This window comes from Marmota marmota, unplaced genomic scaffold (genome assembly GCF_001458135.2).
Source record: "Marmota marmota marmota unplaced genomic scaffold, marMar, whole genome shotgun sequence".
In the NCBI taxonomy this organism is placed as follows: domain Eukaryota; kingdom Metazoa; phylum Chordata; class Mammalia; order Rodentia; family Sciuridae; genus Marmota; species Marmota marmota.
This window is the reverse complement of record NW_026000082.1, coordinates 39,099,203-39,113,002: the sequence shown is the minus strand read 5'-3', so window position 1 is coordinate 39,113,002 and position 13,800 is coordinate 39,099,203. Positions and strand designations below refer to the sequence as shown.

The following is a 13,800-nucleotide window of genomic DNA, read 5'->3' as shown; positions in this document are numbered from 1 at the left end:
AAAAAAAAAAAAAAAAAAAAAAAGTAGAAGAAGAAGAAGAAGAAGCAATTAGCTCTAATTCCAAAGTGATCAACACCAATAGCTAATAAATGAAAATATAAATTTTCATCTCTCAGCTACACTTGCCACTTTTATTACTGGATGTGTTAACAAAGTGCTGAATTTAGCTGGAGGAAAGTTCTACCTATACCTTATTTGAAAGCAGTTTTCCTTTATCTTATTATCTTATTTTAGGCGAATTACTTACAATCCACTCAAATGAGTTGTTTGAGGGCTAAGCCTATTTTTATTTATTTATTTAATTTTTTTTTTTTTTTGTACTGAGGATTTAACTCAGGAGCTACACCCGCAGCCCTTTTTATTTTTTATTTTGAGACAGGGTCTCGTTAAGTTGCTAAGGCTGGCCTTGATCTTGCCATCCTCCTGCCTCAGCTTCCTAAGCAGCTAGGATGATAGATGTACGCCACCATGACTGTCCAATAGCTTATTTTTATAGTTGCCAATTAAAAGAGGAAGATTTGGGGGTTCACAGTCCATCTTTAAAAGGCTAACATGGAGGGAGCAGTTATGTTTCAAGCATCCAGACCATGGAATAACCTGAAAGGCTAAAGACGGTCACCTGTAGTGTGATGACAATTTTCCTAATTGTTCATCTATACTAGATTGAATAAATAATATGCACAAAAGCTACAGATTTTTTTAAAAAATATTTTCGTTGTAGATGGACACAATATCTTTATTTTACTTATTTATTTTTATGTGGTGCTGGGGATCAAACCCAGGGCCTCACATGTGCTAGGCAATCGCTCCACCACTGAGCCACAAACCTCAGCCCTCTATAGATTTTTAGTGGTGGCATGTTTTGGAAGATTTTAACATGGAAAATGATTATGAAATGGCACTGAATGCAAAATTCAGGACACATAAAGAGTGAGCTCAATTATCTTTAAACACACACACACACACACACACACACATACAAAAGGGACCAAGGAAGTAGCTAATGGAAGAGCACATATCCAGCATCATGCACAAAGTCCTAGGTTCAATCTCTAGCACCAAACACACACATGTATGCATAGAAAAAACTAGAACCCATTATCTCTGAGCAGTGGGATCTCTGTTTCTTTTTAAATCCTTTTTTATATTTCTCTCTCTCTTTTAACCACAAATGAGCATGTAAAGATTTTATAGGAAAAAGACCTTCAAAGGATTAAAAGCATTGAATTGAATTAATAATAATAAAAAAGTGTGCCTTGAGCTGTGCATTTGGTGCACAATGACTTGGGTGGCTGAGGCAGAAGGATAGAAAATTCAAGGCTAGCCTCAGCAAATTAACAAGACCCTGTCTTAAAAAAATAAAGGGGGAGGCAGGGGTGTTGCTCAGTGGTCGAGTGCCCCTGAGTTCAATCCCTAATACTGCAAAAAAAAAAAAGAACAGCAGAAACCCAACTCTGCCTTGTAAGTTGAGGTAGACAGGTCTTAACTCAGAAATGCAGGCACTGGAGAATTCACAAAATTTTGCCCTGGGCACCAAGCAAGCCAAGTGAGGTACCCACAGAAATGTCCCAGCCTGGGCTAACCCTTTTGCCTTTCCTTGCATGGCAAGTGGAAAATATACCCAGCTGGGCAGTGTGACATGGGGATACCAACTGACCTCCAATTCACATGACAGCGATATGGCCACAGGATGTCCCCAACTTGTCCCTAGGGCTCAGTTTTGACATCTATCTGTACCATGGCCATGCTGGCCCTTACTTCATAGGTCATAAAAACAACAGTGCTCCTAGCAGACGCTGGAGTGTGCATTCCAAGCACTTTCTCTGATCCCATCTCACTGATGAGGGAATGAGGACTGATGGAGACGCGGCACCTCACCCACGCCCACCAGTGGGTCCCTGGCTTCAGAGTGGGCTCCCTGCACTCTGCCAGGGGGTGCACCTGGATGAATGTACTGCTGATCTGAAAAAGGCTGTAAACCCAAGTGGGCTGCTGTCAGAATAACGGCACAGCATGTGATTTTGTTGTGAATTCTGATACTTTTGTGCTGATATATTTAGAACCTTCTGGGGAAGATGAGATGGAAAAAAAAGATTGCTGATTAGATTCTGTTTTGATTTGTGAAGGGAAAAATGCCTGCTACAGAAAAATAACTTCCGGCTGGATTTAGCCTCTGAAGGGTTCACAGGGAAGCAGATTTAGGCAGATTGGGTTGTCTCTCCCAGACTTCTAGGTCTGTGACCAAGCTAAGTTGGGTTATTCTCCTCTCAGGGCCTCAGTTTCCCTATCTGTGAGTTGGGAGAAGTCACTCTGCAGCTCCTAGTGGTGGTCCTGAAGGTTAAGTGGGACCACATAGGTAGGAGTACTGAATCTTCGTGTGTATAGCACTTGGAATATGAGTTTGGATATCCCTGGGCCTACCTAACTAGTCTGGAGGACTTGGGGTATCGCTCAGGAGTACGGCACTTGGCTAGCATGCACCCAGGACCCTGGTTCAATCCCCAGCACTAAAAAATCAAAACAGAATTGACTGGAGAAGGAACTCAATCCATGCTGCTCCCCTTTACTGCTGTCTGAATTCCAGCTTCTCAGGGGTGTGTCTGTCCAGAGCTGCGCTGTCCCCACTCTTCCTAAGTTCACCCTTGGGAGGAGTTCTGACTGGATTTCAGTTCCCCAAGCAGCCCCAAGACTCTCCTAGACACCTCTCTTGGTCTAACTGCCAGAAGTCCTCCTGGGCTGAGGGGGTCACACTCCTCCTCTCTCAGATCACAGGGCCACCCTGGGTGTTCTCTTCATTTCCAATTCGTTCCCACCCCTACCTGCCCAGGTGCAAACCCCACCAGGGCTGACCCCCTGGCAAGAACTGTCCCCGGGGCAGGTGTGCAGGGCAAGGACAGCAAAAGGTGGCCTGGCTCACCGCTCTGCTGCCAGGCAGGAGCTGGCCAGTCCGGGTGTCAGATTCCCACAGGGCAGACCCTGGAGGGAGGAATCCAGCTGCCCCAGTAGGTTGAAAAGGGGCAGGGAGAGGGGGACAGAAAACCATATCCTCCCCCTCCCTTCCCCAGGAAATTCAGGTACTGGGGCAGGGAGGGGCAGGAAGAAAGGGTAATGTCCCCAGATAGGGTGGGTTGCCCAGGGCCAGGCGTGGAATGTAGGGACTTTCATGTTAAAGCTGGAGCAGTTTTAGATCCCGCCAGCAGTGGGTTGTGGGACCCGGGACAAGTCCCACCAAACACGGGGACTGCCTCTTCTGTGACTTGGTAACTGAGACGACTCGGGTCGAGGGGGTGCTCGACTCTGCCACCTGGGCGTGACGGGGAGCAGGTGTCCGGGGGATGCGGGGGGGGGGACAGGCCGGCCAGGCGCGGGGAGCGGCGGCCTCAGCGGCCCTGCGGCCAGCAGGGGACCCTCCGCGCGGGGAGCGGCCGGGGTCCTGCGGGACGGGACGGGCGGGCGGGGCGGCGCCACGCCAGCGCGCATGCCCGGGCCTGGCCGGCTCCTACCTGCAGGCCGTTGGGGTACGCGTCGCCCTCGGAGAGCGAGTCCACCAGGTCCTCCTCGTCCAGCGTGGCCCGCTTGTAGGTCGACATCTGCAAGGCCAAATGCAGCACGGACTCCCTCAGCGCCTCCATGGCTCGCGCCCGAATGGGGAAGCGCCCGCGCCCCGCCCCGGCCGGGACACCCGAGCCCTCGGCCNGGCTCGGGTTCCCTCGCTGGTCTCCGAGCGGAAGCCCGCAGGCCCAGAGCCCCGGAGGAGATGGGGACCCCGGCCTCCCCCGCGGGGAGGACCCCGACTCAAGACCCTAGCAGGCAGGAAGGGCCTCTCAAGAGTTCCCTCCTCAGTAATGAGGTCCCCAGTGCCAGTCGGTATCAGGCCTGGCAGTAAAGAAAGAGGTTCTCCCCACTCTCAGCCCTTAGGTGGGTCCAGGGGGTGTCCCCATCAAGCTTGAAAGGCTATGTAGGGGGCTGGGCGAGGAGGGGAGGGGAGGGGAGATAAAAATGGCAGGTGTCTCCCGTCTGAGCTCTGATTGCCTCTTTCCTCTATCTCAAAAGGGTTGTTCCCCACCCCCCTTCTTTTTCTGTTTCTGGTACCCAGGGGCACTTTACCTTTGAGTCACATCCGCAGCCCTTTTTGTTTCATTTTGAGACGGAGTCTCACTAAGTTGCTTAGGCCCTGCTAAATTGCTGAGGTTGGCTCTAACTTGAGATCCTCCTGCCTCAGCCTCCCCAGTCGCTGAGATTACAGGCTTGCGCCGTCACACCTGGCTAGCTCAGGGATTTTAAAGCTGGATGAATGAATTTCAGAGAATTCCAGGGAAATTTCTTGACATAGAATGAAAAAAGCCATATGCATTTGATTGGCTAAAGGTAATCCGGTGCCTGCCACACTCTTCCTCAAAGGTTGTGTCCCTTCCTGGGTACATGAAGAATTGTAGCTTTGAGAGTGCTGGAGATGTAGCTCAGGAATGGACCATTCTCCTAAGCGTGCAGAGGCCGGAGTTCCCTCCCCAGCACACAAAAACAGAACAAAGACATCATGGATTTGGACCAGGTCAAAACTCATAAGTTGTTAAACAAACCAACCACGAAAGTGACCCTTGGGTCCCCCCTCCCACAGGAGTAGAGAGCTCCACACAGGTATCCCCTCCAAGCACCCTTCCCTCGCCTTCCTCAGCCCACTGGAAGAGTGGGCTCTCTTAAGTGTCCGGTGTTTAGGTGGGGACTCTGGGGCCCAGCACTGTCCCTGCCACACTGAATCCAAAAAAGGCCTAATCCAGTAGAATCCCAGAGGACACACCACTTTAAACCATATTTTTCAGTTTCGGAAAATGCATTTTTGTTCATTCCCAGTGGATTCTCACAATCACACAGGTTCGAATGCGCGGGATCAGAGCAGGGAGATGACCGACCAAGTTCTCAGGATCAGCAAGATGGTGGCTCCTCAGAGTGTCCTGGCTGCCACACCTGCTGTCTGGTGGTCTCCCCAGCAGCCAGAGCTGTCTTCAGAACCAAAGTTCTCATCTTGCCACCCCTTGCTTAAAAGCCCTCGGCCAGCCCTGGAATGACATTTACCAGGGCCCCAGAGCCCTGGCCACTCCTGTCCCTTATCTCAGGCTGCTCCTCGCCCACTCAGGCCCATCTTCTCTGGCATTCACTCTGTTCTTCAGATTCCCCAAGTTGCCCCTTCCCCCAAGATCTTTGTAGTTGCTGCTGTCTCCTCTGGAACTTTCTTCTTTCATCTTTCTCCTCTCAGCCAGCGCCTGCTTCAGGGCTCAGCTGAAATGCCACCTCCTGCAATATCCCAGCCACCCGCAGGAGCTCTGCACCTTCTCATTACAGAAGCCTGTTTGCTTTCCTTTAGAGAATTTACTGTAGTCTGTTAATACTTTGTTGTTTTTATGTTTTCATTGTCTAGCTCTTTGCCTCTTCCTAGAATCACAAGCTCTATCAGGGCTGGGACCTTGTCTGGCCTGTCAGCAGAGAATCTCCAGCCCCTGGCATATAGTAGGTACTCAACAAACAGCACCCTACTTAAAATGAATGGTAGAACAAATGGGGGGGGGCAAGTGTTAAAATGAATGGTGGAGCGAGTTGGGGAAGGTGCCTTTATATCCTCAAGATTTCTGTCTTTGTAATGTCTAAGTCCAAAGAAAACAGGGGCACAGGTCCTGGGTGAGCGGGGAGAATCTTAAAATTCTTGAAACTTCTGCCTCACTCCCCCTTGGTAGAAAAAATCCCATTGTCCCCCTCAAAGAGAGAAGGGACTTCAGAGGTGCTTCATTTGGGTTATAGCCGGGATTCTTCTACACCAGAACACTGGGTTACACCAAGAGACAGGAGTTGAAACAGCTCCTAAACTTCCTCATGCCAAAAATAAAAACTACCCCCCTTCCCATCAGCACCACTGACATGTGCTCTTGCTAAATCTACATACATTTATCGCCTGGCTTTTGTTTCTGTAAACTGTCACCACTTCCTTGGGACCCGCAGAGGAGCAATCTAGTTCTTCCTCCCCAGTTTGATCAAACTACCTAAGATTCCTTTTTCCATCCTTGGCCTATTTCTTAGGTGGGCAGGTGGACGGCCGAGTCAGGCCAGCCCCGCCCAGGCAGCCTCCCTAACTTGGCTGCCAGTAAAGTGTCAAGTGCCCGAGGGAGAGGCCCTTGAAAACGAAGCTAAATCCCGGACATCTCCCCAGGAGCCCCTGGGTGTGAGGGATTGTCACCCCCTCTCACCTACCTGTTCTCAGAAGCAGATCCGCTTGGCCCTTTTGGTGGAAAATGAAACTGAGGCTGGGCGTAACTTGCCAGTGTCCTTTAGCAAGGGCTTCCTCTCTCTCCTCTGTCTCATTTCAGAGACCTCCCTTTCTGGGAAGATCTCCTGACTACCCCCCCCACCTGCTTGCCTGCTGTGTCCCAGGACAGCTTGCAGGACAGTGGTGTCTTCCACTCTGGACAGGAGGTCCAGAAGCTGGGTCTGTTGCCTCTAGGCCTCGCCTGAGGCTGCAGCCTCCAGATGTGTGAGCAAAGGTGGGAGGCAAGACAGGGAGGCTGGCCGCTGGCTCCAGGGACCAAGACCAGGCACCCTGAAGTCTACCCCGACACGGCCATACAGGAAGCTTATGTGCACCCCAAAACACTGAGATGGAGGCCTGTTTATCTTTCAGCACACAAAAGTTGAGGGCCCCCTTCCTGAAATACTGCTGCAGGCCCCCCTCCCTCGAGGTGGGGAAGGCTTAGCCGGGCTCCGCTGGGTGGGGAGCACCATGGGGCCTCATTGGTGAGTGACATTCCAACAATGGCAGCCCCACCCCCGGATGTACTAGTCGGCCACGGTGTGGAGTCCTTACACCCCCTTAGGCTTGGCCTCAGCAGGATTTAGGAAGGGCAGGGGAGAGGGGCTGCACAGACCTGACCTCCACCGTGTGCCACAAGCACCTACTATGTGCCATGAACACCTACTGTGTGCCATAAAACAAAAAAAGTATCCCTCCTCTGCTTCACTTAAAGACTGAGGATCAGGGAGGAGTCAGCACTTGTCCCCTCCTGTCACCAGGCTGGAGAGCAAGGACCAGGATCTCGCGCTTGTCTCCCAATCCTGTTGCTACTGACTTCACTAAGCAGCCTCCAAAGCCCAAGGCACACAGCTAGAAGGTGGCCAGGCCGGCCTGGGGCCCGGACTCTGGTCCATGCATTTTGCGGAGGGCGGGCTGCTTCTCCAGGTGGGGACCTCAGGGAGTCGGTGCCCCAGGAAGACCGGGGTGCTGGGCTGGCGGATGGCCAGCGCTGTGCTCCCTAATTGCCTCATTTGCGGTTGCAGATGCCACACCCGGCCCCAGGAGCACAGGGAAAGGAGAACAACCTTGGCTTTGTGGGGAGTTTCCGCCTTGGTGTGCCTGCAGCTGCGGAGGAGGAATCTGGGCTGACTCCGGGCCTGGTGCTCAACAGAAGGGTTTGGCTTAGACCGAGAATGAGCAGTGGAACCATAGCTCCCTGCAGAATGCCCTGGTCCCCCATGTCCCCACTAGATGGGGGGAAAGTGCCAGAAACCAGTGAGGGCTGGAAGCCCTGCCCTGTGTATAAATGCTCACGTTTCTGACAACAAAGGCCTCATGGCCTGGTGCCACCCGGGCACGGCCCATTTGTCTGGACAGCGTTAGTCACTCCCACGGCTCTTGCGGTTGGTTTGCCAAAGGCAGGGGATCTTCAAGGAATCCTGGAACACGTCGGAGGCAACAAACAGCAGCCCCATGAGAGGAACTCTGAGGCCAAGGGCTGATGGCCACACCCTCAACTGTCTGCACACTGTACTCCGAAGCTCAGCTCTGTAGAGATGCCGTCCTGTGGCCAAGTGCCCATCAGTTCCTGCTCCTGGTGCCCGTCATTGGCTGGCCTGTTAAACTGTCACATGGCACCCAGGGCACATGCATGTTGCCTATGAGCTAAACGCTTACATTCAGCAGGCACAGTGAGTAAAAGGTCTTTCCAAACCTCAGTTTAGAGCCTTAATCTACAGTTCCAAGCTGTGTGACCTTGGGCAAGTGACTCAGTGGTCTCTCTGAGCTCAGTGGTCCCATCTGTAAAATGAGGGAAGATTAAGATAGTTCCTCCCTCTAGGATAGCAAGACCCTGTTAAAAATAAATAAAAGGGGCTGGGAATATAGCTCAGTGGTAAGTGTCCCTAGTACTGCCAAATAAATAAATAAATAAACGGGCACGGGGTACACGCCTATAATCTCAGGGACTCAGAAGGCAGAGGCAGGAAGATTGCAAATTCAAGGCCAATCTGAGCAATTTAACAAAGCCCCAAGCCACTTAGCGAGATTATCTCAAAATGAAAAATAGAAAGGACTGGGGATGTAGCTCAGGGGTAAAGCACCCCATCAGTTAAATTCCCAGAACTTAAATAAATATATAAAAAAGACAAACGGTCCCTCCCCGTCAGGACTGCTTTGATAACTAATATAGACAAAGTACCCGAACAGTGAGGGGCCCTCAGCAGGTGCCCACCAGGTGTTAGCTGTTATTACTGTGCCATGGTCACTTTATAAAATATCAGGTTTGAGGGGCTTCAGTTGATCTGCAATGTGTAAAGAACAAACACCCCCTCCTTGGACCGGCACTCAGGGGTTCCCCAAATGGCCCAGCCTCCCCCACCCCTCCCCTGCCCCATCTTGTCTCCTTCGACACAAGCTTGCTAGTCCCTGATACTTGCCAGGCCCTGGCTGCGAGCTGACGGGGCAGCTCTGAGTAGGACCTGGTCCCCACCTCAAAGGGCCTGGGGCTGTTTTCTCCACAACCAGGACTCTGCCTGCTCTACTCTAACTACCCCTCTCCATCTTGATCCCCGCCTCCTCCTCCAAGAAGCCCTCCTTTCCTCCCCAGTCAGAAGGAATTGTGCCCTTCCCTCCAGCGTGCCCCAGCACAGCACCCGCAGGATATTTAGGCCTCTGGGTGTCTACCTGCAATGGCGAGAACCCGAGGGGGCAGGCAGCCATGGCTTCACCTTCGCACCTGCATCCCCGGCACCCAGCAGAGAGCCTGCTACACAGGCAGCTGGTTGGTTTATATCCCAGATTTTCACTAGGGCACAGGCATCTGTGATTTCAACCATGAAAAAAACAGAATATACTGCTTGAATAAACTCGAGGAAGAGTCAAATAGGAGGACCGTGGGTAAAAGGCAAGACAGTAACAAAATGGCCGCCACTCTGAAGGATGACACCCTTGGACATCACTATTACTTTTTGGGGCGGGGGTACCGGAGACTGATTCAGGGGCACTTGGCCACTGCGCCACATCCCCAGCCCTATTTTGTATTTTATTTAGAGACAGGGTCTTACTGGGTTGCTTAGCACCTCAGTTTTTGCTGAGGCTGGCTTTGAACTCGAGATCGTTCTGCCTCAGCCTCCCAAGCCACTGGGATTACAGATGGGCACCACCACACCCAGGTTTTACTTTTTGTCATAGGAGTCAGCCTCTATCCCTTTTTCCTTGGCTGCCAGGATCCTCACAGCCAAATCTGAAACTCACTTACTGGTACTTTCCTGGCCTTTATGTTTGGCTTTTCTTTGTTTACGTTTTCCACGATCCTGACTGTCTATTTCTAGAGCATATCGTTTTACTGAATGTAGTTTAGTTGTAACCAACCATGAATCCTGTGGAATAAAGTGAGTTAAAAATAACCTTATCAGGAACGTGCTTCCCCTAACACCCTGTCCTGGAAAGGCAGCTTCGAGACATTTACTTGGCAGAGGGAAGGCCTGGCCCAGAGGCAGTAAAGACAGACCCGGGCCCAGCCCCAGGTTCCCTGGCTCACATGACCTTAGCCATGTTGCTTTCCCTCTGGGGGCTCCGTGACCCCACCTCAGGCCTGCTTCCCGCCATCTCCCCCACCCTGCCCTGGCCACTGGCTCCTGCTCTCAGGTACACTTTCTAGTCTTGGCCTTGGTTCCGTCAACATCTGACTCTATCCCAACCCTGTTGCTGTCCTCAGGGCAAAAATAACTGACTGCCCAGGTGACCGAGGCTGCTGCCCACAGCCAGGGCCGGAACATAGCCGTCAGCAGGTTCGCTGAGCCCTTGATGTGATGACCAGGTGCTTTACCTCTGTGGTCCCCCTCCCCAAACCACGTCACCCACGTCTGATTGTGAGCCACAAGAGGAGACCCACTTGAGGAACATCCTACAGAGCACCTGGCTGGGACCCTCAAAACTGCAAGGGCATCAGAGGCCAGGAGAGTCTGAGAAACTGTCACGGTCACGAGGAGCCGAAAGACACACAGAGTAACGTAATGTGGCCTGCGGAGGGCACAGAAGGGGACGATGGGCACCCCTAAGGAATGTGAGTGGGGTGTGGACGTCAGTGAGTCATAAGGCCCCAGTACTGGAAGCGCTTCACACAAGACGCTAATAATACGGGGAATTGAGAGTGGGGTGCCAGGGCCCTCTCCACACTATCGTCACCATAATTCTATCTAAAATTGCTCTAAAGTTAAAAGGTTTATTTAACAAAATAACTGGCCATTCCCTGGAAGAGAAAGCAGTCCTTGACCGACACAGCTTTTCTACGCTCTCCTCTTACTTATGGCTTGGGGTCACCTTGTGGAGTCAGTCCCGGGAGCCCCATTTCACAGACGCAGAGACCGAGGCTCCAGCCAGGGTAGCGCTGGCTAGTGAGCAGCGCTGAGATGCAGACGGGGCCTTCCTGGCTTCTCGGGGTCTCCCCATCTCCTGTGCCTCCTTCCTGGAGCCAGCTCTCCAGAGCTGTGGAGCCTACGGGTCGCCCCAGTCGGGCTGTGGGACAAAGGGAGGGATGTGGCCGCTGGGCGTGGGGGAGGGAGACTGCTTTGTGCCACCAAGGGGTCGGAGGAGCTGGAGGCCTAGCAGGGAACGGTGGCAGGGGTGGCGCAGGTGCCCCAGTGAGACACGGGAAGGCCAAGGGTAGAGGGGCATTGGGAGGTCAGCCTGCTCCCCCTTCCTTTGAGCAGCAGCAGCCCCCCCAGCCCCCAGCCCGTGAGTCAGTCGCCCTGGTCTGGACCGCAGTCCCCGGGCTGGCGCTGGCTCTGGAGCGGGTGGGAGAGACGTGCCCGCACACGCAGGGGCCAGGGAGCACTCGCCACCGGCCCAGGGCTGACTCACGTGCAGGGTCCCCGGGGGCATGGAGAACCCTGCCCAGCGCTGTCTCGGTGCCCAGGGAGGAGGCCATTTGTGCCAAGCCCCCCCGCCTCGCGACACCACCTGTTCCTCCCCATGGGCCACCCCGCACCCACCTAAGGGCCTCTACCTGCCCGCTGAGCCTCTGTCCAGGCCTCCTGGCTCTGCCCTCCTCGGAGGTCCTTCCTGGTCAGCACCCAGGCCCTGGACCTCCAACTCCACTCACCCTGGCCCCTCATCGGCCGGTGGGCTCGGGCGGAACTTTCTAAATGGATTGGTGCGACTCAGGTCTCTCCGCCAGAGCCCCACCTCCCCCACCAGGGACCTGCTCCTGGCCCCTCACCTCTCACTGCTCCCCTGCACTGTGACTGGCTGCACCCCAACTGCCCAGCTTCCTGCTCACAGGCCCTAACCCTCTCCGCCTTCCGTCCTGCTTGACTCCTACGTGCATCTTCCTCCAGGTGGTGGGACCCTTCCCCAAGGCCCCCAGAAGCTTGCTTCTAGCATCTCATCCCAAGGGAGTGGCTGGCCTCCAATGGGGGCTGTGTGACCTTGACAAAGGCATTTCCCTGCTTGTCTGGGCTTTGGTTTTCTCCTCTCCTAACAGGAGGCTCAGGGTGCCTTGTCTGTGGGGTCACTTATCCAAATAAGCTAAATGAGACTCAAGGTCCTCAGCCTGTCCCCGGGAAACCTCAGCACATGTGGCAGTGGGCTCTTCAGGAGGGAGGGACCCCTGGGGAAGCGCGCACACACCAGGCACAGGTGAGTTCTTGACTCTTTTCCAACTCGGTGTAAACCACCTGGGCGCGGGGGCTGAGCTACCTGTCCAGTCACCCACCTGGTAAATAACAAAGCTGGATGTGAACCAGGTGTTTCTGTCCCCAGAGCTGGCTGTATTGCCATGATAATAAATAAGGTGGTGGCCGCCACCTCCCTCCACCCTGCCCTCTGCCCACCAGCTTCATCCTCACCATTTTGGACATGGCCTCCCAGCTGGGTTCAAGGGGCTTAGATGTCTTCTCTGAGCTTCCCTGAGCACCAATTTCAAGGCAGACCAGGGAGGCACAGCTGGCCCTGACCCTGGGGCCACTGCAGATGCCAGGGCACCTTCTCAAGCTCCGGCACCCTTGGGTGCAGCACAAGTGGGCTGGGTGAGTCTCCAGCTGGGGAGGCCAAGTGTGCCCGGACAATTTGCCGATCTAATCACATAAAACTCAGGACAAAGTCAATCTGTCTCATTTAATGATATTTATAATGGTGACGATGACTGTCCTGCCCAGTAATTAGGCTCAACCAGGAAACAGCTCATGGAAACGGTTATAATTAGTATTTGTGCTACCCAAGTGGGAGGGTGGTGGCTGAGAAGAGGGAAGAAGAAGTAGATGGAACAGGAAGCTTTGGGGACTCCCCAGATGGATGAACCCCAAGCTGACCAATGCAGGAGAAGGATCCCGTCCAACTCTCACGATGACTTCCTGATGTGGGCACTGTTACCCCTTTTCTAGGGTGAGCAAACATGCTCAGAGAGGTCACTTATCCAGAGTCACAGGGTCAGTGGGTGGCAGCCAGGGTTCACCCAGGCTTGTCTCCCCCTCCAGCCCAGGTGATGTCTTGGGCAGCAGAAGCGACTGGGAGCCCCACACTCTGGTGGCAATTCTGGTGCCACCTTTCCCTGGGTGTCAGCGAGTGACTCCCCCCTTTGTATTATAAGAAGGAGTGTGTCAACCTGGGGGCTGGGTGAGAGTGCAGCTTTGGAGCCAGGCTCCCTGGAGTCTAATCCTTGGGCACCTGAGCCTCGGAGTGCTCGGGCCAGGGTCTCCTCACAGGGCTGTGAAGTCAAAGAGCAAGAAAGACTTGGAACCAGGCGTGAATCGAATCCCCATTTGTGGGGAAAGAACAGGCTTTGCCGTCAGTTTTTTTGTCTATGAAATGGGGAGGTGGAGGCTGGATCAGAGCAGTGGTTTACAAATGTACAGATTTTTAATCCCATGGAGCCATTTATTTTTTAAAAAAGAAACTCAACGTGGGTGGAACACTGTGGCACACACCTGTATCCCAGGGGTTTGGGAGGCTGAGGCAGGAGGATTGCAAGTTCAAAGTTCAGCCTCGGCAACTTAGCAAGATGCCGTCTCAAAATAAAAAATAAAAAGGGCTGGGGATGAGGCTCAGCAGTTAAGTGCCCCTGAGTGTGATCCCTGGGACCAAACAACCACCACAAGAACCTTGATCTAAGCCGAGCTGCTGCTTCTGCCCTCAATGGCCTCGTGCCCTGACCCTGAACCTGGTCTTCTCAAAGGATCCAAGAAACAGAGTTTGAAAATCTCTCTGAGAACTAATGGCTCTAAAGCTCCAAGACTGCATGCAGGGTGGGCACAGAAAGTCTCAGCCTCCATGGGGACGGTGCTCAGCATCACGGGGTGGACACACGGGCCATGGCACAGGCAGGCTACCCTCATGGAGGATTCCCTGAGGCCTGCTGGCTGCTGCGTTCAGGCTGCACAGCTGTCCTCCACGGAGGTGGCTGAGCAGCAGGGTGAGAGCGCTGGACCTGGTGTGGCCGGGGCCCCACATCCTGGCCCAGCCACGTGGCCTAGAGCAGTTGGTGTCAGGGTCTCACTTTCCTCAATTGTGAGATGGGGTGACAG

At 53.4% G+C, this 13,800-nt stretch overlaps 1 protein-coding gene across 8 annotated transcripts in view; it reads right to left on the bottom strand.

Annotated features, from left to right (window-relative positions):
• Ece1 (endothelin converting enzyme 1) overlaps positions 1–13,800 on the bottom strand; it is a 96,513-nt gene that overhangs the window by 49,285 nt on the left and 33,428 nt on the right. For 5 of the 8 annotated variants that reach the window (XM_015485564.2, XM_048816132.1, XM_048816131.1 and 2 more), the window contains one exon: positions 3,504–3,590. In XM_015485564.2, coding sequence (XP_015341050.1) covers positions 3,504–3,590 — 87 coding nt within the window. Of the gene's footprint in view, positions 1–3,503; positions 3,648–6,240; positions 6,259–12,126; positions 12,145–13,800 lie in introns of those variants that run through there. The other 3 variants (XM_048816130.1, XM_048816133.1, XM_015485563.2) reach the window with 3 other exon arrangements.